This window comes from Canis aureus, chromosome 8, assembly GCF_053574225.1.
Source record: "Canis aureus isolate CA01 chromosome 8, VMU_Caureus_v.1.0, whole genome shotgun sequence".
Taxonomy (NCBI): domain Eukaryota; kingdom Metazoa; phylum Chordata; class Mammalia; order Carnivora; family Canidae; genus Canis; species Canis aureus.
Window position 1 is genome coordinate 59,628,703 of NC_135618.1, and position 24,144 is coordinate 59,652,846.

At 52.3% G+C, this 24,144-nt stretch overlaps 4 protein-coding genes across 14 annotated transcripts in view; 2 read left to right on the forward strand and 2 right to left on the reverse strand.

Annotated features, from left to right (window-relative positions):
* SGF29 (SAGA complex associated factor 29) overlaps positions 1-14,279 on the forward strand; it is a 29,660-nt gene extending 15,381 nt beyond the window's left edge. For all 6 annotated transcript variants that reach the window (XM_077907202.1, XM_077907199.1, XM_077907201.1 and 3 more), the window contains 9 exons: positions 3,716-3,804; positions 6,664-6,739; positions 7,450-7,522; positions 11,538-11,602; positions 12,502-12,631; positions 12,709-12,855; positions 13,050-13,085; positions 13,172-13,334; positions 14,077-14,279. In XM_077907202.1, the coding sequence (XP_077763328.1) occupies positions 3,730-3,804; positions 6,664-6,739; positions 7,450-7,522; positions 11,538-11,602; positions 12,502-12,631; positions 12,709-12,855; positions 13,050-13,085; positions 13,172-13,334; positions 14,077-14,193 (882 nt within the window). In that variant the 5' untranslated portion in view covers positions 3,716-3,729 and the 3' untranslated portion in view covers positions 14,194-14,279. The remainder of the gene's footprint in view (positions 1-3,715; positions 3,805-6,663; positions 6,740-7,449; positions 7,523-11,537; positions 11,603-12,501; positions 12,632-12,708; positions 12,856-13,049; positions 13,086-13,171; positions 13,335-14,076) is intronic.
* A 166-nt stretch (positions 14,280-14,445) lies between these two features.
* Positions 14,446-17,725, reverse strand: LOC144319293 (sulfotransferase 1A1). Of its 2 annotated transcripts, none has more exons than XM_077907206.1 (8): positions 17,497-17,725; positions 16,592-16,810; positions 16,359-16,484; positions 16,170-16,267; positions 15,606-15,732; positions 15,413-15,507; positions 14,768-14,948; positions 14,446-14,642 (listed from the first exon to the last, which is right to left on the reverse strand). In XM_077907206.1, the coding sequence occupies exons 2-8, from the start codon at positions 16,737-16,739 to the stop codon at positions 14,530-14,532; spliced, it is 888 nt and encodes a 295-aa protein (XP_077763332.1). In that variant the 5' UTR covers positions 16,740-16,810; positions 17,497-17,725; the 3' UTR covers positions 14,446-14,529. The 2 variants fall into 2 exon arrangements, with proteins under 2 accessions (XP_077763332.1, XP_077763331.1); XM_077907205.1 differs by having other exon boundaries at positions 16,592-16,772; positions 17,497-17,717.
* Positions 17,726-19,366: 1,641 nt separating this feature from the next.
* Positions 19,367-22,622, reverse strand: SLX1A (structure-specific endonuclease subunit SLX1A). Of its 3 annotated transcripts, XM_077907207.1 has the most exons (6): positions 21,983-22,481; positions 21,220-21,271; positions 20,799-21,131; positions 19,855-19,982; positions 19,588-19,675; positions 19,367-19,506 (listed from the first exon to the last, which is right to left on the reverse strand). In XM_077907207.1, exons 1-6 carry the CDS (start codon positions 22,168-22,170, stop codon positions 19,477-19,479), a joined length of 819 nt encoding a protein of 272 aa, XP_077763333.1. In that variant the 5' UTR covers positions 22,171-22,481; the 3' UTR covers positions 19,367-19,476. The 3 variants fall into 3 exon arrangements, with proteins under 3 accessions (XP_077763333.1, XP_077763335.1, XP_077763334.1); XM_077907209.1 differs by lacking the exon at positions 20,799-21,131 and having other exon boundaries at positions 21,983-22,467; XM_077907208.1 differs by lacking the exon at positions 19,367-19,506 and having other exon boundaries at positions 19,599-19,738; positions 21,983-22,622.
* On the forward strand, positions 21,905-23,285 carry BOLA2B (bolA family member 2B). 3 transcript variants are annotated; one of them, XM_077907210.1, is made up of 3 exons: positions 21,905-22,672; positions 22,765-22,862; positions 22,953-23,285. In XM_077907210.1, exons 1-3 carry the CDS (start codon positions 22,610-22,612, stop codon positions 23,191-23,193), a joined length of 402 nt encoding a protein of 133 aa, XP_077763336.1. In that variant the 5' UTR covers positions 21,905-22,609; the 3' UTR covers positions 23,194-23,285. The 3 variants fall into 3 exon arrangements, with proteins under 3 accessions (XP_077763336.1, XP_077763337.1, XP_077763338.1); XM_077907211.1 differs by having other exon boundaries at positions 21,916-22,672; positions 23,049-23,285; XM_077907212.1 differs by having other exon boundaries at positions 21,930-22,672; positions 23,143-23,285.
* The last annotated feature ends 859 nt before the right edge of the window (positions 23,286-24,144 follow it).

Here is a 24,144-nt window from a genome sequence, read left to right on the forward strand (position 1 = left end):
CAAAGGCAGACACTCAATCACTGAACCACCCAGGTGTGCCCCAGTTGCTATGTTCTTTAGGGATCTCATGACTGCCTGTACACCTCACCAATAGTTCATGTCAAACTGAATGATAAACACTAGAGGAATCTTGCAAAACTAGTTTTTTGAGTAGAAATTTGAAGAAACTTTTGTAATCTGATACTCCCTGCATGCTTCTTCCCATTGATTGCTAAGTGTATAACCACCAGCCTCACACAGCAAAAGTGCAGCTCTTTCTGCCCATAGGTCCTGTCCCTGTGCTACATTTATTTATTTATTTATAAAGATTTATTTATTTATTAATGAGAGACACAGAGAGAGAGGCAGAGACACAGGCAGAGGGAGAAGCAGGCTCCACGCAGGGAGACCGATGTGGGACTCGATCCTGGGTCCCCAGGATCATGCCGTGGACTGAAGACGGCGCTAAACCGCTGGGCAACCCAGGCTGCCCCCCTGTGCTACTTTTAAATAAACTTACTAAGTTGCATTGTCATCAGCTCAAGAATTCTTTCTTGATCGTTGCGCTGAACAACCCCCCGCGTAATTTTTGGTGGCCTGTATGGGGACTGTGCCAAAAGAAATCCAGGAGATTTAGTGCAACTTGGTAAGTCTTCTTTACACACACACACATACCTGTCTTTGTGTCTTACCTGTTCTTTTTTGGAGCTGTCCTCACAATAGGACCCTTTGGAACATGCCTTGTCTGAGTGCTCGAGAGAGAACCTCTGTCCTGTGGCTGCAGTACAGGAAGGAATAAACTCCTGCCGCTCAGCTGGACACTAGTACCTTGACCATAACAGTGTTGGGCTCAGGCTCTCCCTGTTGTGCCCATTCTTTCAATACTCATATTCTTCTTGGGCACAGGATGGCTATACATTCATTAGGATGGCTGCTGCAATCTTAAAAGACTCCTGTGTAAGGTTTCCTTCTAAATAACCCAGTGTGGTCCCTCTATGAGCATAAAATCCAAGATACATTTGACCATGTGCTTCTGAAAGGAATGGGTGGGAGCTGTCTTACCCTGTTGGGTCACTCCCCTGACAGGGGGACCACTTAATCTGAGAGCAGGACCAAGGATGCCAAACAACCCATGGGTAAGCACAAATGAGAGACCTGAAGAAACAAAAGTTTGGGACCTCTCCCTAATCCGGTCAGTTTTCTTTTTTTTTTTTTTTTTTTTTCGGTCAGTTTTCTCATGAGCTTTAGCCATAGTCCAGTCCCAAGGGAGTGATCCCCTGTCAGTGCCTAGCACACCTCCCCAAGAGGTCCTGTTTCTTGTGTACTCCCCCCTCCTTTCCTGTAACCAGGTTGCCGCCAAGCTCCCAAACGCTTTGTTTACTGCTTATTTTGTGCATTGGATCTGAAATGTGTTGTGAGGACTGGATGAGTGCTGCCTGTTTCTTGTATGTGGGGGCCTCTCATTCATTTCCATGTTGATGGCTATAATTTCCGGTTGTCTATGGATAGTCTACCTCTGGACGGTGACTTTAAGTATTCCCAAGCAGCTGCTGAAACTCCTTTTGTTTCAAGGAGGTTCCCTGTATTCTCACCTGACATGGACTGCCTGTTCCCACTTTTTGTTGATGGGAAGAAAATGTACATCTGCTCTTCTCCAGGCTGATGAGCTTTAGGACCGTAGTCCTATTTCTTCTGTTTGGGCTTTTATCACCTCCAGCCTTGTTGGCAGCACCTCTCCTGCCACACCTTCCCCCCTGCCCCACCCTCCCCTCTCAAGTTTCTCCACCACCTTCTGGTGAGGCTTACAAAACCTGCTCTGGTAAATCCTCGCCTTTGGTGCCATTGGCTCCTGCTCCTCTTACTCGCTATGGAGGAGCAAAGAGCACCCCAAGCTGTTGAGCTGTCTCCTTATGTGGTTCAAACTGAAGCACCTCTTGAATCTGCATGAAGAGGCCCAGGAGTTCCCTTGGATTTAACCATTCCCTTCAGATTTCCCTCTGGGTACCCCAAGGAAAATTGACAGTGGGGAACAAATTGACTTTTAATAGGCACAGGTACCACATATTCTGTTTGTTTTTTTTTTAAGATTTTATTTACTCATGAGAAACACACAGAGGCAAAAGCATAGGGAGAGGGAGAAGCAGGCTCCCTGGAAGGAGCCTGATGTGGGACTCAACCCCAGGACCCCAGGATCATGACTTGAGCCAAAGGCAGATGTTCAACCACTGAGCCACCCGGATGCCCCCATATATTCTGTATTAAAGCTAATTTAAGTTTGTTAGTTTAAGATGTGTCTTTAGACTTATCAGTGTTAAATGTAAAACTTTTATTCTGCCGAGGTTTATTAAAGGTCAGATAAGCTCGTTATTTTTGCTGCAATTTGTCAGCAAAAAAATGGCTTAAAATGATGGTTAATTTTACCTGTCTCGTAAAGCTTTCGTGCTAATTGTTAAGGACAAGTAGGTTGAATAAATAAAAAGGTTTCTAGGTTGGGGTGCCTGGGAGGCTCAGTCAAGTGTCCAACTCTTGATCTCATGGCTGTGGGTTTTTTTTTTTTTAATTTTTATTTATTTATGATAGGCACACAGTGAGAGAAAGAGAGGCAGAGACACAGGCAGAGGGAGAAGCAGGCTCCATGCACCGGGAGCCCGACGTGGGATTCGATCCCGGATCTCCAGGATCACGCCCTGGGCCAAAGGCAGGCGCCAAACCGCTGCGCCACCCAGGGATCCCATGGCTGTGGGTTCTAACTAACTCTATACTGGGCTCCATCCTGGATGTGGAGCCTACTTTAAAAAAAAAGTTTGGGATGCCTGGGTGGCTCAGTGGTTGAGTATCTGCCTTTGGCTCAGGATGTGATCCCGGGGTTCTGGGATTGAGTCCCACATCAGGCTCCCTGCATGGAGCTTGCTTCTCTCTCTGCCTGTGTCTCTGCCTCTCTCTCTCTCTCTCTCTCTCATGAATAAATAAATAAAATCTTTAAAAAAAAAAAAGATGAGAAAAGAATCCTACTGCCAGCTTGGTTAACTAAATACTGAATTTTATAATGATCTGTGATCCTAATTAGGCATGTACTTTGAAACTTCACGAGATTCAAATTCTGAAGTCTTTTTGACTAGTAAGGCTTGTTTGTGTGGTATTTTAAGTTATTCAGGAAGCACTGTCAAAAAAATGATGATAGGGCACTTGGGTGGCTCAGTTGGTTAAGCGTCTGCCTTCAGCTCAGGTCATGATCCCATAGTCCTGGGATCGAGTCCCATGTTGGGCTCCCTGCTCCATGGAGAGTCTGCTTTCCCCTCTGCTGCTCCCCCTGCTCATGTACTTGCTCACTCTCAAATAAATAAAATCTATTTAAAAAAATGATTCTGGGGCAGCCCTGGTGGCACAGTGGTTTAGTGCTGCCTGCAGCCCAGGGTGTGATCCTGGAGATCCTGGATCGAGTCCCAAGTCAGGCTCTCTCTGTGATGCCTGCCTCTCCCTCTGCCTGTGTCTCTGTCTCTCACGAGTAAATAAATAAAAATCTTTAAATAAAAAAAAAAAAATGATTCTGTTGTTTTGTAGGTTCTGTTGTTTTGTAGGTTCTGTTGTTTGGGTAAATGCTATTATAACTGTTCTAGAAATTATGTGAAATTCCTAAAGTTTTAATATTTTCTGGTATAAGGTCATCACCTGACATTCTAATGTTCAACATACAACAGCCACTAGCAGGGTTCTCTTCTGTTCGCCTCCACTGCAGGCACCGCAGACACAATGGCCCTGGTGTCAGCCGATTCCCGCATCGCAGAACTTCTCACAGAGCTTCATCAGCTGATCAAACAAACCCAGGTAAGAAGCCGCAGCCCTTGGCTCCTGGAGGGCAGCATGTGAGCTGCAGAGGGGCGGGTACAGGCGGTGCAGTTAGAGACTTTGGACATTGCAGGGACCCAGGTGACTGATGAATGAGAGAGGAGGAAAATGTGGAGTGTGACTATCCCTCCTGCTGGATTTTCTATCGGCAGCAGGACTTTGTGATTCTCTCTTTTCAGTAACAGCTATATTGAGATAGGATTCACATACCGTATAGCTCACCCATTTGAAGAGTACGATTCCATTGGTTTTTAGTATATTCAGAGTTGTGCAACCGTCACCACAATTTCAGAACATTCTGGTCATCTGACAGAAATACCCTGTACCCATTATGGTCACTCCCCTTTTCCCTCCATCCCCTTATCCTAGTTGAACAAAGATACTTTTATCAGGCAGGATATTCCAAGAGTACAGAGGTTCTCTCCCAAGAGCTGGTGAGGGGCCTTTTCTGGAACATGCAAGATCTGAAAATAAACCTATCGAGTTCATCTTTTACCTCACAGCCCCTCCCCTCCAAGCCCTCTGCCTAGGCTCCCTTATAGCAAAATGGTATTTATTGGAGCATCTGTAGTTAGTGTAGCATTTATCCAGCAGGTACAGCAACCGCGTGAGTATGAGGATGCCCAACATTTGGAGGAACTAGTGCAGTGAGGGACAGACTCCAAGAAACAAGCAGTCTGTCCCATAGAGCCATTCTGTACATTTCCATATTTTTATACTAATCTGATTACCTGTTTCCCCCCATTTATCCAGTACTGTTGTGCCTTATTATAAATTTGTGTAAAACTCTTCAGCATAGAAATTAGTTAACGGTTAGCTAAATCCAGTCCTTCCTTGGGCCAGTTGTTTCCGATCAATGTTCCAATCTGCAGAGGCTCTGGCTCTGTCTCCCAGCATCAGTACTGGTCATTAATCCTGGTATTAGCATGCGACATCTTTATGTGAGGCAGCTGAATCTCACTAGCCTTGCCAGTGTATGGCACCTTGTTCAGCTATAGTCATGGTAGAAGTCAGTTTCATCATAGAAAAGGTTGGTAAGAATTCCAGAGCTATTTGTGACCCTTCCCAACAGAATTAGCCTTGCCCATTTGTCAGGCATTGTTATGGACGATATTTTTACTTTACAGTATTTTTACTTCAGAACATTTGCTTTCTTCTAGTTGGCCACGATTCAGTCATTTCTGGGTTCTGAATCAGCTGGGGACAAAGCCAGTCTCCCTGTTGCAGCTCACAGGCTTGTGCTCAGACTGCTTTTCGTTATGTGGCCACCTCCTACCTATGGAGAGGACCCAAGTGGTACTCAGAATAATAGTCCATCTCTGCCAGCTATAGCTTAGAATGTCTTAGTTTGATCTGTTCTTGGATCAGGGCAGTCATAGTGCGTTGATTTAAATGTGCATAGTGCATTGTAGTGCCCTTGAAGGGCTTCCACACGTTCAGAAATCCTTGCTTACCACAAGTGTGTTCTTGGGGCTCAGTGGCTGTGATGGAGGGCCATTGCCCCCTGGCTGCTTCAGCCTCTGTTGTATTAAAGTAACCCGAGGTCCTGGGGGGTCAGGATGGTAAACCCTTTCCCAACAACAAAGACGTCCTAGAATTATCCAGCACTATTTACTGGGTTGGCCTGACCCACTGCACTAACTCCTCATCGTCTTGCTGCATTGACACCCATTCCTTGTCTTCTTCCTTATAAGAAAACTCACCTCATTTTGTTCATTCTAATTAAGAAGTCTTCCTTTGGGGATCCCTGGGTGGCTCAGCCGTTTAGCGCCTGCCTTTGGCCCAGGGCGCGATCCTGGAGTCGCAGGATCGAGTCCCACGTCGGGCTCCCGGCATGGAGCCTGCTTCTCCCTCCTCCTGTGTCTCTGCCTCTCTCTCTCTCTCTCTCTCTCTCTCCCTCCCTCCATCCCTCCATCCCTCTCCCTCTCTCTCTCTCTTTCTTTGTCTATCATAAATAAATACATTTTAAAAAAAATAAGTCTTCCTCTGAATGCTGCTCATTAAAAGTGTATTCAGTTGTCCCACAATGCATATACCAACACCTGTCTTCCTGAAAACCTTTTCCTGTCTGTGGGACAGTATACTTCCTCCAGCCTGTCTTTTGCTGCCATTGTGTCCAGTGACCCAGATGCAGTTAGGAGACCTGTTTTGTACTCCAGCATACTGGGTGCCCTATACTGGCTGAGTGGTAGTCACACCTAGATGTGATTTGGTTTCTCAGAATCTTCCTTGCCTCAGGATGGAAGTGTTCCCCAGGAGAATTTGGATCCACCATGTGGTGCTTGCTGCTTTGATCGTATTAAAAAGCCATTTTTTCCTATTCTAAAAAAATAGCTCTTCATTCATAAAAATAAGGATGATATATATTTGTGCATGGCATATCAGGCGTGCTGCTCCTACACTTTGTCCATTATTATCAGGGACCTTTCTAATAAGCATTCTGTCATCCAGGTTTTTTTGTTATTGTTGTTTTAAGTAGGCTCCACACCCAGTGTGGAGCCCAGTGTGGGGCTTGAACTCATGATCCTGAGATCAAGACCTGAGCTGAGATCAAGAGTTGGGACACTTAACCAACTGAGCCACCCAGGCACCCCTACCCATGTTTATAGTTACATAATGACCCATCTCCTGGGAGCCATATACCACACAGTCCTGTAGCCCAAAAGGGAGCAGTCCTGGAAATTCCTTCCCAAATGATGTCCTTTGTAGTGGAATGTAACCTGAAAAGTAAGGGTCAGGAGATGCTGATAGACATATTTCTGGGGACTCTGGCCTGGGTGCAGGGTGCCACAGCAGGATAAAGGGCCACCTCGTGCCCCGTTGACCTTATCCCTGCAGGAAGAGCGTTCACGGAGTGAACACAACTTAGTGAACATCCAGAAGACCCATGAGCGGATGCAGACAGAGAACAAGAGTAAGTCACTGGGCTCAGAAGAGAAAGGGGAAGAGCAAGGGGGGAATGGGCTGAGACCGGGGAACGTGGCTATTAATTAGTTTCAGACAGGACTTCTGCATATATCTACATAATCCAAAATGAACTGCTCCTCAGCCATAGGGACGGTTTTTCCTTCTGCTGAGTAACTAAAGGTGACCCAGGAAACAGATGACAAGCTACCTAGCACTAAAGAACCTTAAAGTCCCCCAACTCTAGGCACTGGGAAGTCAGTGTAATGAGGCTGCATTTAGGGGAACCCCTTTGAGTGCACAAGCACCCCCCAGTTAGCTGGTGTTTTCTAGAAAGAGAGCTTCACTCCCAGCATCTCCAGCACATGCCCCAAAGGCCCTCATGCTCAGCCTACTGGGTAGGTGCTTTCCAACTCTGAGCAGCTTGGAGAACCATGGTCTATTTTCCTATGTGCTGAGAAATATTTTCTTAATGTGTTATGCTATGGCAAAGGTTAGAAAGCCCTCTGCCAAATACAGTGATGGCATCTGTGCCATAAGAAAATGAGAACTCGTTAAACACGGGGCATCAGCCTCAGGGGTCACTTCCCAGCCACTAAAGCTCATGTCTCGATCCATGGCCTCTGTACTCTGGAAGTCCCAATTCAGATGTATGGGCAGCAGCACCATAGGACTGCCAGCTGCGCCTTGCCCACGCCTCTTCCTCTGCTTACTTTGCAGTCTCTCCCTACTACCGGACAAAGCTGCGTGGGCTCTATACAACCGCCAAGGCTGATGCAGAGGCTGAGTGCAAGTGAGTACTGTCCCCTCTCCTTTGTCACCCACCCATGTGGTGAGCCATAGGAACCCACAAACCCTCGCCCCTACTGTCTTTCCTGCCATTTAGAAGCAGATTTCCAGGCAGCCCAGGTGGCTCAGTGGTTTAGCGCCACCTTCAGCCCAGGGCATGATCCTGGAGACCTGGGATCGAGTCCCAAGTCAGGCTCCCCGCATGGAGCCTGCTTCTTCCTCTGCCTGTGTCTCTGCCTCTCTCTCTCTCTCTCTCTCTCTCTCTCTCATGAATTAAAAAAAAAAAAAAAAAAAGTAGATTTCCACTCCCTGGGCTGTCTTTTGGGGCCTCCTCCTCCCTCCAGCTCTGCTGTTTCCTAGATGACAGCAAGGTGGGGGCCAGACCCCAGCACAGCCTTTTACTAGTCCGGTGACCGTGAAGAGTTCGTTGCTCCCACTGAGCCCCAAGACCCAGTTATTCCGTCATTAATTACAACAGGGATCATAATTACTACAGAATTGTCAACATAGCACGAGATAATGTATATAAAGTGCCTAAGACCAGTGATTTTCAAACTCTTGACCATAACCCATGGTAGGAAATACATTCTCTGTTGTAGCTTAATCGTGATATTAAAGATCTAGTCATCATTGCCATAGTAATACTAATAAGGACTCTTGTGTTGTCGTATTGTGCCAGGTACTATTCCAAGTACTTTATGTATTTATCTCCTGTAATGCTCAGAACGACTAAAAGGTGGACATTACCCCCATTTTATGGTTGAGGACACTAAGACACAAGGAGTTCCTGTAATTTGCTAAAAGTCACATAACCAGTAAGTCGGGGAGCCCAGTTGTAAACCAAAAGTCCATATTCTTTAATACCATGCTAACATGGTGTAACAATCGCCTTTCCACAGCACACACATGCATTTCATATGTATATATATCACAGAATTGGAACAAGAAGTACAGTTTTTACTGTTACTGGTTATATAGTCTGGTTTTGGTTTTTTGTTGTTTTTTTTTTTTTTAGATTTTTTTTTTTTTTTAAAGATTTTATTTATTCATGAGAGAGACAGAGATACAGACACAGGCAGAGGGAAAGAAGCAGGCTCCATGCAGGGAGCCCGATGTGGGACTTGATCCCGGGTCTCCAGGATCAGGCCCTGGGCTGAAGGCGGCACTAAACCGCTGAGCTACCCGGTCTGCCCTGTTTTGCAAATCTTTGCTGGTATTTACCCTGTGCCTGGTGCTGGGCAGTCCCCATACAGGCACATGAGGATAGAGAGGACCCTACCTACAAGGGCACACAGTCTGGAAAGGAGAGGAACCCTAAGAAAACAGTGACCAGGGCAGTGTCATTGGTGGGCTAACAGAAGTGGGCTCACTGTGCCTGGGGCACTGGGACGGCCACAGGGAGGAGGAGAGACTTGAAGTAAGGGTCAGCAGGTGGACACGACAGAGGCTGTGGAGGAGTGTGTGCCACATGTGCACACTGGAGGAATGAGAACCAGTCCTGTGTGACTAAAGAAGGGCAAGGCAGGAGGTAGAGAGCTTCCAGTAACTGGACTTTATCCTGGAAGCCATAGGGAGCCAGCAAAGATGTAAAGCAGCAGAGAAACCCTTGGCTGTTGTGTGGGGTTAGATGGGGTGAGATTCAAGCTAGTTAGGAGGCCAGACAAGAGATGGTGGTGGAATTGAGCCAAGTTAGTGGCAGTAGGGATGGAGAAGCAAGGGTGGGTTCAAGTGCAGGTTCTGGAATAAAATTGGGGGACCATTTGGAAGAGGGGGAGCTGAAGATTCCAGGCTTTATAGTTTAGACAGAGGGACCTGATGGGGCTCCCTGTGCTGAGCTGGGGTGGGGTTGGCTTAAGCAGGAGGAAACACGTGCCTTTTGATGGCTGATGTTGCCTACTGGCTTCCCAGCCCACCCTTCCTGCCCCCTCTCCTTCCTGATTTGCAGATTTGTCATCTGGCCACAGTCAGGCCCTTTCCCACTCATCCATGCTAGAGCAACCTAACTGCTGGCAAACTGACTGTTTCTGAAACTAGTTTGGTGTACGCTGTCCTCTGGCACTGACCTACCTGGAGTTAAACATTTATAAGCTTACTTAAGAATTGCAGGGCCCAACCCCTTAACAATTCTCCTGCTATTTCACTTTTTCAGACTCTCAAAAGTTCATACATTCGTCACTAGAGTCTCTGTCAGCACCGAGTGCCATGCTGGGCATGGGAGCAAGTGACAGAGCAAAGCGCCACCTCTGCCCACAGAAGGCTCCAAGTCAGGATGGGAGACATATGTCACTGTGTGTTCCTACAGCACTCTTCTTCACCACACATGTCTTAGTAAATTAATTAAAACCCTCGGGAAGGGGCACCTCAGTTGCTCAGTAGTTAAGCAAGGCTCAGGGCATGATCCTGGGGTCCTGGGATCGAGTCCCACATCAGGCTCCCTGCAGGGAGTCTGCTTCTCCCTCTGCCTGTGTCTCTGCCTCTCTCTCTCAGTTTGTGTGTCTCATGAATACCTAAAAAATAAGTAAATAAATAAATAAATAAATAAATAAAACCCTTAGGAAACTGAAAGGGCACCAAGAGCCAGCCTCAGGAGCTAGCCCAGGTCCTGTGATGCTCTTGCACATGCTCCAGGGCTTCCCTGGCTGGTTTTCATCCTGATTTGCAGCAAATGGAAAAGAACCCCTTGTGTCTTCGTTTAACAATTTTGTCTCTCTCTTTTTTATTTTATTTTTTTTAAAGATTTATTTATTCATTCAGAGAGAGCGAGAGAGAGGCAGAGACACAGGCAGAGGGAGAAGCAGGCTCCATGCAGGAAGCCCAATGTGGGACTCGATCCCGGGTCTCCAGGATCACACCCCGGGCTGCAGGCAGCACTAAACCACTGCGCCACCAGGGCTACCCTCTCTCTCTTTTTTAAAAAGATTATTCCCTTTTGGGGGGAGAGTCCTCAAGATCTAGGATGAAGAAACTTTCCTCTAGTGAGGATTGTGTTCACTCCCGCTGGATTGCTTGGGCCCTGGTCATTCTGGAACCCCGTAAACTACTCTAGAGATTTCCTGGCGCTGCAGCCTTTCAGAGACAAATTCAAATTCCTTTCATCCTTCAGCCTGGCTTGGAGCCCAGAGAACTCCCCACAGTCTTCCAGGGTATCTCCTTTCACATGTCCCAGCTTGGGCAGACCCGGAGCTTTAACTTCTGTCCTCTACATTTCCACACTGTTCCAGGCAGCTACCACTGCAGCGCAGTTTCTCCAGGCTCTGTCAAATGCATCTCTCTCTGCTATGGTTACCACTCTGGGATCCTCTTGGATTCTTTGGGCCTGCAGCCTCTCCTTACCTTGTCAGTTTCTTTTCTTTTTTTCTTTTTTAAGATTTTTTTTTTTTTTAAGATTTTATTTATTCGAGAGACACAGAGAGAGACAGAGGCAGAGGGAAAAGAGGCTCCATGCAGGGAGCCCAATGTAGGACTCCATCCCAGATCCTGGGATCATACCCTGAACTGAAGGCAGACGCTCAGCCTCTGAGCCACTCAGGCATCCCCCTACCCTGTCAGTTTTAAGGACCTTAAAATGTAAAAGAGCACAGGGGCCCCTGGCTGGCTCAGTCAGTAGAGCATGCAACTCTTGATTTTGGGGTTGTGAGTTCGAGTCCAGATTGGATATAGATGTTATTTATAAGATTTTATTTATTTATTTATGAGAGCCACAGAGAGAGGCAGAGACATGGGCAGAGGGAGAAGCTGGCTCCTTGCAGGGAGCCCGATGTGGGACTCAATCCCAGGACCAGGATCATGCCCTGAGCCACCCTCGTGTCCCTAAAATCATAAATATCTTAAGTAATATCCTAAATAAATAAATATCATAAGTAAATAAAAAATGAATGAATGAATGAATTGAAAAAATACTTAGGGTTTATAGTTTTGGCAGTAGGTCTGGTCTGTTACTCAGCCTACTATAAGCAGAAAAGGAAGTCTGTGCTTTGTGCTTCATCCAGATCTCTTCTCTCCCTTCTCCCCACCCTCAGTATCCTCCGGAAAGCTCTAGATAAGATAGCGGAAATCAAGTCTCTGTTGGAAGAAAGGCGGATTGGTGAGTGGGAGACGTTTGGCACTTCTTGACCAGGCGGAGTGAGGCCTTCTGAGAGCAGCAGTCATGGCTCCTGCAGGAGGGAGTCCTGCCACCTCAGCCCCATGTGCTCATTCCGTGGATTTCTGATGGGGAAGCACATCTGGGCAGCCTGGGTCTGGGAGGGGTTGGAGGTCATTACCAGCGCTAAGAGGCAGGGGCTCTCAGTGACCCTCTACAGACTTGGAAGATTGTGCCCCGTCCCCTAAGGCTTCTCTCCCCCTTGTACCTGAGGCAGTAGCCTCCTTCCTGCTACCCTCCCCCACTCACACTTCTTGCTGCGGTAAGCAACCTGCTGCTTTGTGAGAACCATCCTTCAGATGGGAGTTTACAGAGGGTGTTGGCTTCCAAATCTGAACTTTTAGACTGCCGTGGCTCTCCCACCTCTCTTACCCTTTCAGTGAACCCACAGTAGGCAGGCTGCTTGCCTATCAAAACGTCACACTGCCAGTTGGCTTTGTGCAACTTTGAGTGTGTTGAGCCATGCCTGAGAAGGTCAGGAGACTGTCTACATTCTTTTTTTTATTGAATGACATCTACTCAGTAGAGGACTGACCTAACTGTACAGAGAACTTTATGAAATTTTCACTAACCAAGCAAACAGATGTGACCAGTACCTCAGAACCCTTCTTTTGCCCTCTTTGGTTCCTTCCCTGCAAGGGGATCTTGAGAGCAACATCTACCAGATCTGTGAGAGCAGATTGGGCCTCTGACGGCAAGCATCTGCTGGGGGGCCCTTGGTGGTAATTAAGGAGGTGGGCCCCAGGCTGAGCTCCACTGATGGCTCCGTGCACCGGTACAAACGAGGGTCCGGGGCAGGAGCCCCATCTCTGGGGCCTCAGGGGCGCGCTTCCTTCCTGCAGCGGCCAAGATCGCGGGCCTGTACAATGACTCGGAGCCCCCCCGGAAGACCATGCGCAGGGGGGTGCTGATGACGCTGCTGCAGCAGTCGGCCATGACCCTGCCCTTGTGGATCGGGAAACCTGGTGACAAGTGAGGGCAGGCCCGGGGTCAAGGGGCGGAGCTGACAGGAGGGAGGGGCTGGGACTAACCTCTCAGTCCATCCTCAGGCCCCCACCCCTCTGTGGGGCCATTCCGGCCTCTGGGGACTACGTGGCCAAACCTGGAGACAAGGTGGCTGCCCGAGTCAAGGCCGTGGATGGGGATGAGCAGTGGATCCTGGCTGAGGTGGTCAGTTACAGCCACGCCACCAACAAGTAAGTGGACACCCGGCCCTCCGTGGACTCTCCCATCTGTAGGCTGGGAGAAGAGCCCCCCACCCCACTCCAGGGTCCCTGTGGGGACAGGGATGATGTGTGACTCCAGCTCCTTGGGATGCTTCCCCTCCTCATCGCTCTCCGGTTCGGACCATGCATCTCCCTGCATCCTCTGTTTTCTCTTTGTTCTCCAGGTATGAGGTAGATGACATTGATGAAGAAGGCAAAGAGTGAGTGTTGGGCAGGGAGGGACCATGGATGCTGCTGGGAAGGAGCCTCCCACCTGGCTGTGGGTTGATCTAAGCCCCCCTTCCAGGAGACATACCCTGAGCCGGCGGCGCATCATCCCTCTGCCCCAGTGGAAAGCCAACCCAGAGACAGACCCCGAAGCCTTATTTCAGAAGGAGCAGCTCGTGCTGGCCCTGTATCCTCAGACCACCTGCTTCTACCGTGCCCTGATCCACACGCCCCCACAACGGGTAAGGTAACCCCTGCAGGAGAGACAGACCATGACACCAGGACTGGGCTGACCAGATGGTCTTGGGGTCACCTTCCACTTTTTCCCCTCCTGTCCTCATCTGACAGCCCCTCTGAGCTAAGAGAGTCCTGCAAGTTTCTCCCTCTCTCCTGCTTACTCTGCCCCATAGGGGCCCTCAAGCCCTGTCCCCTAAGGCAGTGCCAGCTAATCCTCAGAGTCCTAGCAAACCCCGAGTGGAATGGAACCAGTATATCCTCTAGTCTCACCCCACTTTTGCACTGAGACGAGCAGCCCTGAGGTGGGAAGCACTGTGCCCAGGACCTGTCTTCCCTGCCTTGACTCATCCACCACTGGCCTTTCTTCATCTGAGGCCATGCTCCCTTGTGCTGGTGACCCAACACCTGATGGCAGCTTCAAGGCTGCTCTGCTTGCTTCCTCCAGGATCCCTGCCTGCTGCCCTCGGTGTTTTCCCTGATCTCCTTCTTAGAGGGTCCCCAAAAGGCACCAGACTCTCCATGTAGAATCCCCCCAACGTAGACCGCGAATCTTCCTCCTCCCTGCTCTTTGTCCCCTGGCACTTTGTTGCCGAGAATAGGGTTCTGTCATAGCAGGAACTAAATTCTGAGTGAAGATGGGGACAGGAGAGGCTGGGAGCCCGTGTACCAGAGGTTTCTGTCAGTCTGGGCTCGGGGGCCTTGCCTGGGGGTCTCTGACTAGCCCCTCCTGTCTGCCCCCTGCCGCAGCCCCAGGATGACTATTCAGTCCTGTTTGAAGACACCTCCTATGCAGATGGTTACTCCCCTCCCCTCAATGTGGCCCAGAGGTACGTGGTGGCTTGTAAGGAGCCCAAGAAAAAGTGAAGTGGGCTGGCAGACTCAAGATCTCCTGCCACTCCCCCAGGGGAATGCAACAAAAGATTGTGGCAAATAAATATTGTTCCCCTTTGCCCACGTCTCCTCGGTTTTGTTTTTCCAGGCCCTTCTGCCCCTCCCCATACCAGGGCAGGTTGGGGAATTGGAGAGCTGGAGGGAGGGAAGATAGCTTCATTTGATCCCAGGGGGAATTCCTTCCAGCTCAGGTTTGCTTTTTGCTTGCATTAAAGGCTCTCAGTGTAATACCAATGGAATTTTATTTTTGAGGCTGGGGGCTGGCTGTGTCAGAGCACGGGGCCTTTGGGTGCCTCCTGGGGGCACTGCTCACAGCTGTGTGCGGAAGCTGAGGCCACAACCCTCCATCTTCTTGGCATAGTCGGCATCAAAGCGCTCATTCTGGGCCACAGTGAAGGTGGTCTTCCAGTCCCCAGAGATGCCTGTGGGTGGAGGGGAAGGTGGCTGCAGGTCCCGGCTGCAGAGCAGGCCCCAGATGGCCCAGGCCAACTCTTGCCTCCGTTTTCATGTTTGCCTCCCCAGATGGCCATCCTGCATGGGTACTCACCTTTCCTCATGAAGGCAGAAATGCTGTGGTCCATGATGTCAGGAGATAAGGTGGTGTAGTTAGCCATGGAGTTGTTCTTCATCTCCTTGAAAGACGTGTGCTGGACGATGAGATCCACAGTCTCCTCTGGCAGGGAGCGCCCCACAAACTTCAGGATCTTCTGAATCTCCCTTTTGGGGTTCTGGAGCAGCAGAGGGGCTTTTCAGTGGAGATTGGGCTTGCTTACTGAGCAAACAAGAGGGAGGCCACCCAGCTCCTCCCCAGGGGATCTGGCCACTTCCACTTAGAGATCTCTCAGCCTCAGGCTCCTTGACTTGGGTTGTCTTTCCCTGGGGCACATTAGTTGCCCCTGCCCTGTGACCCTTGGGCCCTCTTGTTTGGGTACTGATGGGTGAGGGCAGGGACAGTCCTCTTTAATAACTGTGGCCCCAGGGAGAGCAACAGCAGGGAATGGCCGGTGTCACTCAGGTCTGAGATCTGAGCTCCACAGTGTTGCTGCCCAGGTAACACTGTAGCCCCAAGTCTCGGGCAGAAAGGCAGGCGGGGGGACCAGGGCACTGGCTAAGGCAGGTGGCTGAGAAGGCCTCGGCAGGTCCCTGCCTCTCCACATGGGACTTGGAGGGAAGCAGCAGCAGGTAGCCTCACCTCTTTCATGTCCTCATAGAAGAGGTAGAGAACAGGGTGAGTGTGACTCAGCTCCCACCATTCCTGCACATGCTGATACCAGGACCCATAGGACACTGGGGTGGGGGGGGAGATATGGACACAGAGGCTGGTATTAGTTTTGGTTGGCTGCTGCTCAGCTCCACCCCACTCCTTCCTCCAGACTCAGGCTCACCTTCCCCAGCCATGAACTTCTCCAGGAAGCTGTCCCAGGTGTCAGGGTCAGGGTGCACCTTGGCCATGCGGTAGAAGTGGTAATAGGAGACAGCTACATCTTTTGCGTTGCGGGCGACGTAGACCACCTGGAGGACATCCCCCACACACAGACAGCCCCCCCAAGCATCATCACCACACAGCAAGCCAGGCAGTTCCACCCTTCAGCGCATCCCTATGAGGAAGTTAGCTCTTGGTCTGGCAAAGGGAGAAACAGGCTTAGAGGCTGACTTGCTTGTGGTCCCTGGAACCTTATTTTATGCTAATCTAATCCTCTCAGTGCTGCCATACCCAGATTTGGAACAAGGTATGCCAGGTTTTCACCAGCCCTCTCTTCCACGGGCCTGAGGAGGCCTAGAGAAGACTGCCTTTCTCAGCTCTGCACAGAGAAGTCTCACTTCCACTGACCCCCCACCACACGATGAAGCAGACAGCCATCCCCCTTACCGTGAGACCTTCCCAGCAGAGAGGGCCAAAGCTAGGATGGCCCCAGTGGCCTCCTTCCCTAGATTCCGCTGCCACTCACCTTGACCTTCTGATCCAACAAGGTCTGGGGGAGCAGGGCCAGGGGCAGGTGTGTCTTGATGAGTCGTGGGGCTGGTGTATCTTTTAGAACCTCCAAACCTGTGCCATGGGTAGAGAAAGGTCTGCTGAGCTGGAGCCCAGTCCTGCCTCTTCCCTCTGCTCCACTCATCCCCAGAGCCCCACCACACACCTGTGGGAATCCCTGGAGCCTTGAACTCAAGGAAGGGTACCCGGATGAAGACGGGGGCCCTGCGACACTTCTCTACATCACCGTCTTGGTAGATCATGTCCAGGATCTCGCTCACCCAAGTGGTGCCTGGAGAGCAGGCAGAGGGGAGGTGAGCAGGACCAAGGGCAGGCCCCTACTGGCCCAACGCAGGGGACTGTGGCCCAGGAGAGGGGTGGGTGGCCCTCATCACCTACCAGATTTGGGGTACGTGCTGATAAGCAGGTCATCAGGCTGAGCTTGGAAGTCCTGCATTGACTCCAGTGCCTCTGCAAAGTACTTGATTAGAGGGATCCCCTTCACATACTTCAGTGGTGGGCGCGAGGTGTCGGGAATGTCCTCCATGCTGCGTCAAGGACCAGAGTGTGGTCTACTTGCCTTAACAACATCACAATATGCCATGTATTGAAATCTTGCTGTAAGATAAGGAACTGAGGCTGACTTGCCCCTGCTCACAAAGCTAGTGGGTGGTGGGAGCTGGGGTTCAAGCTGAGATGTGACATTCATGCAGTGGGTCATGCAGTTGGCTGCACCTTTGATTTACCTGCAGAGCTTTTTAAAATCCCTGTGCCTGGAGGCACACCCCAAACCAATTAAATCAGTCTCTCAGGGCCCAACCTGTTTTCTGGAAGCTTTCCAGGAGACTCCACTGTGCACTTGAGAGAACTACTCTAATGTCTGCCTGGCCTAACTCCCCGCCTGCCAGCTTGCTTTCTCCCACTACTTTCTGGCAGCCCCTGGCCTACAGTATCAGCCTGCTCTCCCTGCCATCCCCTTGGGCCCCTGGGGCCCCTCACACAGGGAAACATTCCAAAGGCTAGCTGAGCCTGTGATCCCTCCTGCCCAATCACACTCCCGTCTTGGCTTAAGGATAAACAGGCAGCTGAGCAACTGAGCCTGTTTGGGAGCTAGAGTCTGATATGCAGATGAGCAAAAGTGAGGAGTCACCAGAAGGGGATTTCATTCCAGATTGTGGTTGGCAGATTGAGATGCCCCATAAAGAGAAAGGGCAAGGAGGCCAGTACAGGCCAGAGAGAGAGAGGAGCTAGCCCTGCAAAGGGAGGGAGGCCTGGCCCAGCCCACCCCACCCCCCGGCACTCACCAGATCTCTTTGGGTCTTGGCCTCCTGACTACTTTGTGCTGTGGCTTACTGGGGCAGTGTGGGGAGTGCAGAACTGCTTTCTGAGTTGAGGGTTTATAAATCCAAAGTGGGAGGGATCGGAGCCAGCGATGGGATCTGGCTGTCTTCCAAGAAGGAAAGGGTGGAGTTTAGAGTGGGAAGGTCCCACTCTGCTCCCCTCCTGAGACCAGCCCTACCAGAGCCAAGCTTAGACTGGCCTGAAAACCCAAGATGTGGGTTTAGGATATAGAAAATAAAAGGAAGACTGAAACTAGGCAAAAGGTCCAATATGTTTTCATTTTTATTTTGGGAGTGTTTTTTGAGCTGTAATCCTGGCTCCTGACCTGCCCTCTAACTCCACCCCTGCAGGGCGGGCCAACTGATGTTTTTTCTAATGGAGCTAGCCAGATTTGAGAGTGCAGAGTGGAGGGGAAAGGTGGCATGCTTGTGAGCAAGCCACTCACCTTCCTACTGGCTCCAGGCCAGTTTTGAAGATATCAAAGGTTCAGGCTGGGAGTGGACCCCAGACCCCCAGCAGTTCAAGCATTCTAGAACTGCCACTCTGACCTCTGACCACAAGGCCAGTATGGAGCAATGGGAGGGGTGGGGGTGGAGGGGCAGAAGAGGTGGGGCAGGAGGAAAGAGCAAGAACCCTGGGAGTGAGTCCAGCTCCACGGCTCCCGAGGATTGCATGGATTCACTCACAATGGGTAACAGAACCATGGCCCCCACAAGGTACTTTTCTTTCACTGGGTTTGAAGGGGCTCCACACAGAGACCAGGAGTTGGGGCCTGGAGAGCCACCATGGGGGGAGAGCCATGGGGTCATGTATCCCCCTACCCACCCTGCTCTTGGCCTTTGTCCTTACTATTTGGATTAAAGTTCAAAGTCAGGGCACCCGGGTGGCTCAGTGATTGAGCATCTGCCTTTGGCTCAGGTCATAGTCCTGGGGTCCGGGATCAAGTCCCACATTGGGCTTCCTGCAAGGAGCCTGATACAGGACTCGATCCTGGGATCACACCCTGAGCTCAAGGCAGATGTTCAACCACTGAGCCACCCAGGTGCTTCCCAGTAAGTAAAATCTTAAATAAAGTAAATAAAGCTCAGAGTCAAGCTGGGCACTGATTTTGTGTTTTTAAAGGTGATTTCTTTCAGGATATACTTGTTTTTGTTTTTTAAGATTTTATTTTATTCATGAGAGACAGAGAGAGAGAAAGATAGGCAGAGACACAGGCAGAGGGAGGAGCAGACTCCCTGCAAGGAGCCCGATATGGGACTCGATCCTGGGATCACACCCTGAGCTGAAGGCAGATGTTCAACCACTGAGCCACCCAGGCATCCCAGTAAGTAAAATCTTTAAAAAATGTAAATAAAGCTCAAAGTCAAGCTGGGCACTGATTTTGTTTTTTTAAAGGTGATTTCTTTCAGAAAATACTTATTTTTGTTTTTCTTAAAGATTTTATTTATTCATGAGAGACACACACACACAGAGAGAGAGGCGCAGAGACACAGGCAGAGGGAGAAGCAGGCTCCATGCAGGGAGCCTGACATGGGACTCGATCCCGGGTCCCCGGGACCATGCCCCGGCCAAAGGCAGCACTAAACCGCCGAGCCACCCAGGCTGCCCTGGGCACTGATTTTAGATGGGCTCTAAGTCTCCCAAGTACTCAAAGGACTCTGTGCCATCACAAGCATGCTGGGGAAAGCTGAGGTGTACAGACCTCTAGGAAGAAGAGAGGCTGGTCCATGCTGGCGAGTGACCCCTCCCAATTCTCCTCTTTTCCTCAGGCCCCAGTGACCCGCAGGGCCTCTGCCTCCTAGCACCAGCCCCCCCAAACACCACAAAGTTCCCTTAACTCAGACTCTTTATTGTAATCAAGTAAAAATTGCCTAGACCCCTGGGGGGGGTGGATGGCACAGATGGAGTGGGCAGAGGGCTGGGGCTGCTGAGGTGAGTCAGGGTCAGGTCTCCAGCATGTCCGTCCAGTGCTCCTGTAGAGACAAGAGAACTGGTCAAAGGCAGCCTCAGGTATGGGGTGGGCTAGGGAGTCTGAGGCCCAAGCCACCTCTCACCTCTTCTAACTCCAAGTCCTCCTCTTCCTCCTCGTTGCCCATTCGGCACAGCCAGATCAGGTCTCCCCACAGCACTGAGTTCTTACAGCTACCAAGGGGTACGGTTGGTAGGAGATACAGTCAGGATCACAAGCTGCCTCCAGGCTAGGCCCTGGGTGCCAAGATAAGGACTTAGCTTATCTCAGCTTCAGGCCTGGGCCTGGACATAGACAACTGGCACCATCTTCCCAGAGCTAGACCAGGCTGGGGTGGGGGTGTTGGACTCACCCAGGGCATTGGCCCTCTAGGGGCAGAAGCTGCCCTGGCTCCTCTTGCAGGAACTCCTCAGCTAGGCAGATCATGTGGGCCCTTAGGCGGCAGCCAGAGTGGGGGCAGCACAGGGGGCCCTCTTCATCCTGTCGAAGGTGGCAGGTGGGTGAGAGAGAAAACCAGGGGGAATGATGTAGCTAACACTCAGGATTTCTATGGACCAGACACTGTTGCAGAGGCTCTACATTAACAACGCTATGACACACATACTATTATTTGCATTTTACAGATGGAACTGAGTCATGGAGAGGTTATACTACTTGTCTACAGGGACTAAGCCAGCCAATTTTCTCTGAGCATTAGCAGTGATTATATAAACAGCATGACCACTGCAGCCAGACCTATAATTCTTACATGCTAAGTGATCTCAGGCAGGTCACTTAATCTCTGAATGGCAAGTATTCAACTTACACACTTCCTGAGAGCTCAGAAGTCAGGCCTATCATCCCAGTTAATTTGTTAAATATTTATTGGCCACCTGCTCTTTGCCAGACCTTTTTACAGCAGTGAACAAGAACTGCCTTGTATTGGGGCAGGGGAGAAACTGACCATAAGATCTAAAAAAAAAACCCATCTATGTTAGTAAGTCCTTAGGCTTTAAAGGAAAAAAAGGGGGGGGCAGGGGAGTGTACAAGAAAGAAGTGCAGTTTTAGATGGAGAGCCAAGGAAGACCTCGTGGAGAAGGAGAAGGCATTTTATAAAGACCGAAGTGAAGGTCTAGGGCAGAAGCTAACAGTCAAAGGGGAAGAGCAAAGGCCCTGAGCAGGACGGTGCCGGTTTCGAAGAATGGCAGCAAGTACCATCCCCATTTTAGCGGTGACCAAGGTTGTCACTGGGCCGCCCGGTCCTTCCATGAGCAGCTGGATCCCAAGCCGGCCCTGGCGGCCAGGTGGGCGGCTCACCTGGAAGGAGCGCGCGCACAGGGCGCAGGAGGCGTCGGCGTCTCGGTCGCGCTCGGGCTCCGGGTCAGCCGAGGGCCCCGCGCGGCGCTCCCGGGCGCGGGGCGGCGGAGGCCCGAAGGCCAGCGGCATGTGTGGCGGCGGCGGCGGGCACAGCTCGCGACGGAAGTCGGCGCGCAGCCAGCGCACGGTGAGCGGGAGGCGCGCCCAGGGCGGCGCGCGCAGCATGTGCGCCAGCACGCGCAGGTGGAAAGCGAAGGCCGCCTCGCTGCGCAGGCGCGGGCCCACGTGCACCAGGCGGCGCGAGGCCCGCGGGTGCTGCCAGGCCCACTCGAACTGCGGGCGGGGAGTAGGGGCTTCAGGGCCGCCCGGGGGAGGCGCCAAGCCCCGGCCTTCCTCCCACCACCCTCGTCTCCTTTCTTACCCGAAGGGCGGCCACGGCAGAAGGGAAGCCGTGCACGATAAGCACCATCTCCCTGGGGACAAGAACGAGGCCCGTGAGACCCGCCCCAGCCCGGGTCAAGCCGAATCCCCTCGCCATGGCTCAACCCCAGTCCGACCCGAGAGCGAAGGCCTCACGCCCACCCGGCTTCAAACCCAGTCCGCGGGGCCCTGCCGCCTTCGCGGAGGTCAGTCCCTTCGCACCTGCCAACTTCAGGCCCCACCTCCAGCGGAAGTACTTAAGAGCCCTCCTCAGCTCCTCTCCCTTGGGGGCTCTCTTTTCTAACCCCAGCCTTGTCCATCAGCGTGCTGTCGCCGGGCCAAGCCCAGATCATCGTCCCCTTCCTCCCCAAACCCTTCCTCATCATCCCACAGCTGTTTCACAGGCTCCGCCCCCTCGCCACGCTCCTCCCCTGTGATAGGCCCGCCCTGCTCACCGGGGCCCCGGCTCCGCCCCCTCGCCACGCTCCTCCCCTGTGATAGGCCCGCCCTGCTCACCGGGGCCCCGGCTCCGCCCCCTCGCCACGCTCCTCCCCTGTGATAGGCCCGCCCTACTCACCGGGGCCCCGGCTCCGCCCCCTCGCCACGCTCCTCCCCTGTGATAGGCCCGCCCTGCTTACCGGGGCCCCACCTCCGGCCCTGTAGCAGCCACCACAGGGCTCCGCCCCCTCGGCAGGCCTCTCCTCCTTCGAGCCCCGCCTCCTTCTTGAAGCCCTCCCTCCGGATAGTAATCCGCTCCCTCTTACCAGGGCCCGCGTCCGCTGGTCCGCCAGGCCCCGCCTTTTTTGCGGCCCCCGTTGTGCTGCTGGACCCGACGAGCAGGGTTGACGGTGAACCCCACGTAGACGCGACCCCGGTGCCGAGGGTTCAGGCAGTAGAGCAGGTAGACGCCGAAAAAGGGCCCGGGCCTCGCCGCGCCCCCCGCAGGGCCCATCGGGATTTGTGGGTTGATTGCTGGGCCTGTGACCTCAGAGAGGGCTGGGCTGCCTGGGCCGCAAGATCCTTGTCTCGGGGAGAGCGTTTGGGGGCGAGCCCGAGGTACCTTAGAGGCCGCAGCAATGCAGGTTCGCGCACCCTCTCCTGGCTGGAGTAGGGTGTTCAAACCGGCTCGCAGAACCCAGGCTGCGGTGCAGGCGGCGGGCCCCAATTAGCGCCCGAGTCCGTCCTCGTGCAGACTCTGATTGGCTGCTGGATGGTAACCGCGGAAAGCCGGGCTTACGTGAGGGCGGAAGTGCTGAGGTTACGGACGCCCTAGTAAGGGCGGGAGGAGGGGCCTCAGCGGAAGTGGCGTCAGTAAGGGCGGAAGGAGTGTGGCTGGGGTCGAAGCCGGGGTTCCATCCCGGCTGGGCTGCCGCCCCTTCTGGACTGCTGCAATGGAACTCAGCGCCGAATACCTCCGGGAGAAGCTGCAGCGGGACCTGGAGGCAGAGCATGTGGTGAGTTGAGAGGCCTGGATTCGCCCAACGAGGGGAAAGAGCGCCTGAGGGGAGGGCTTCACAGCCTGCGCGCCGTTCTTTCTGCCCCATAGGAAGTCGAGGACACGACTCCCAACCGTTGCGCGTCCAGCTTCCGAGTGCTGGTGGTGTCGGCCAAGTTCGAGGGGAAGCCGCTGCTTCAGAGACACCGGTGAGGTCCCGGGAATACCTCGCTCAGCGCCATCCCAGCGCTGGAGCCACAACCCTGGCCCCTCCCCTAACCCTGACTCCCTCGCCCCAGCCAGCGGGCCCCGCACGGTGAGCCACGGCCCCAGGGATCCCGCCTTCCAAGGATCCCTGTGCTGAGACCGAGGCCCTCTGCCCCTTTGGTTCCCAGGGCCCGGGGACCTCCAGCGTCCTGGGTCACCCTGCTTTCTGGGACCACGACTGAGACTCCGGCCTTCCATTTCCTCGCCCCATCTCTCCCCCAGGCTGGTGAACACGTGCCTGGCAGAAGAGCTCCTGCACATTCACGCCTTTGAGCAGAAAACCCTGACCCCAGAGCAGTGGGCCCGTGAGCGCCAGAAATAAGAGCCCAAGGCCCACACAGCCATTAAATTATGAATCAGGGCCAGCTTCTGTGTCAGCGTGTTGTATATGGGAGGGTGGGAGGGGTGCTGGGCTGGAGTCTAGAGCCTGGTTTCTCCCCGCCCGCCCGCTCTCCATCGTCTTACCTCGGACGAGTCCTTCACACACAGGCCTCTGTGTCCCCACTTACAAAATGGAACTTCCATCCTTAAAGTCTTTTTCAGGGCAGGCACCACCAGCCTCTGCAATTCCTGGCACAGCCCTATTCATTGGCCATTGCTGGGGATTCCTGGCCTCTCTGCCAGTCTTCGGGACACACAGATGAAAAAGTACCCGGGTTTCAGGGTGATGGCCAATTTAACAAACTTCCCCCACTCCCCAACATCGCCTGATGTCAGAGGCATACTGGAGGATTCGCACTTCCCTGCAGGTTACCCAGCCCTTCAGGGTCTTGGGGTGTGGTGCCCCAGCAAGGACGCCACAGCACCTGGAATGTGGATGCTTTCTGGTCCACTGGAGGAAGTCCAGTGAACCTTTAGCCCAGGGCTTGATGTGGCCACATTGCCCCTGGGTAGACCATGAGGGCTTCAGGAATGGAGCTGTGGGCAGGAGATAGGGATAGGGTTAAAGTGGGAAAACAAAGCCCCTTGAGCCATAAAATTGGGGCGCACGATGTCCCTAGTATCAATCTTTTTTTTAAATTTATTTTTATTTATTTATTCATGAGAGCGGCAGAGACACAGGGAGAGGGAGAAGTAGGCTCCCAGCAAGGAGCCCAATGTGGGACTTGATCCCATGATTTGGGTATCATGCCCTGACCCAAAAGCAGATGCTCAACCACTTAGCCACCCGGGCTGCCCCTAGTATCAATCTTAAACACAGGTACCAGGATTGGTAAGGCCTGG

What these genes read in the sequence shown, in the direction of transcription:
- LOC144319293 (XM_077907206.1), bottom strand. Translation starts at nt 16,739, where the DNA reads ATGGAGGACATTCCCGACACCTCGCGCCCACCACTGAAGTATGTGAAG. An exon ending in GGCTCCAGGGATTCCCACAG is followed by an intron (nt 16,268 to 16,358) that starts GTGTGTGGTGGG and finishes CCCATGGCACAG; the next exon opens with GTTTGGAGGTTCTAAAAGAT. An exon ending in GAAGTTCATGGCTGGGGAAG is followed by an intron (nt 15,508 to 15,605) that starts GTGAGCCTGAGT and finishes CCCCCACCCCAG; the next exon opens with TGTCCTATGGGTCCTGGTAT.
- SLX1A (XM_077907207.1), bottom strand. Translation starts at nt 22,170, where the DNA reads ATGGGCCCTGCGGGGGGCGCGGCGAGGCCCGGGCCCTTTTTCGGCGTC. An exon ending in TGTGCGCGCGCTCCTTCCAG is followed by an intron (nt 19,983 to 20,798) that starts GTGAGCCGCCCA and finishes CACCTTCGACAG; the next exon opens with GATGAAGAGGGCCCCCTGTG. An exon ending in CTAGAGGGCCAATGCCCTGG is followed by an intron (nt 19,676 to 19,854) that starts GTGAGTCCAACA and finishes ACCCCTTGGTAG; the next exon opens with CTGTAAGAACTCAGTGCTGT.
- BOLA2B (XM_077907210.1), top strand. Translation starts at nt 22,610, where the DNA reads ATGGAACTCAGCGCCGAATACCTCCGGGAGAAGCTGCAGCGGGACCTG. An exon ending in ACCTGGAGGCAGAGCATGTG is followed by an intron (nt 22,673 to 22,764) that starts GTGAGTTGAGAG and finishes TCTGCCCCATAG; the next exon opens with GAAGTCGAGGACACGACTCC. An exon ending in CCGCTGCTTCAGAGACACCG is followed by an intron (nt 22,863 to 22,952) that starts GTGAGGTCCCGG and finishes CCCTCGCCCCAG; the next exon opens with CCAGCGGGCCCCGCACGGTG.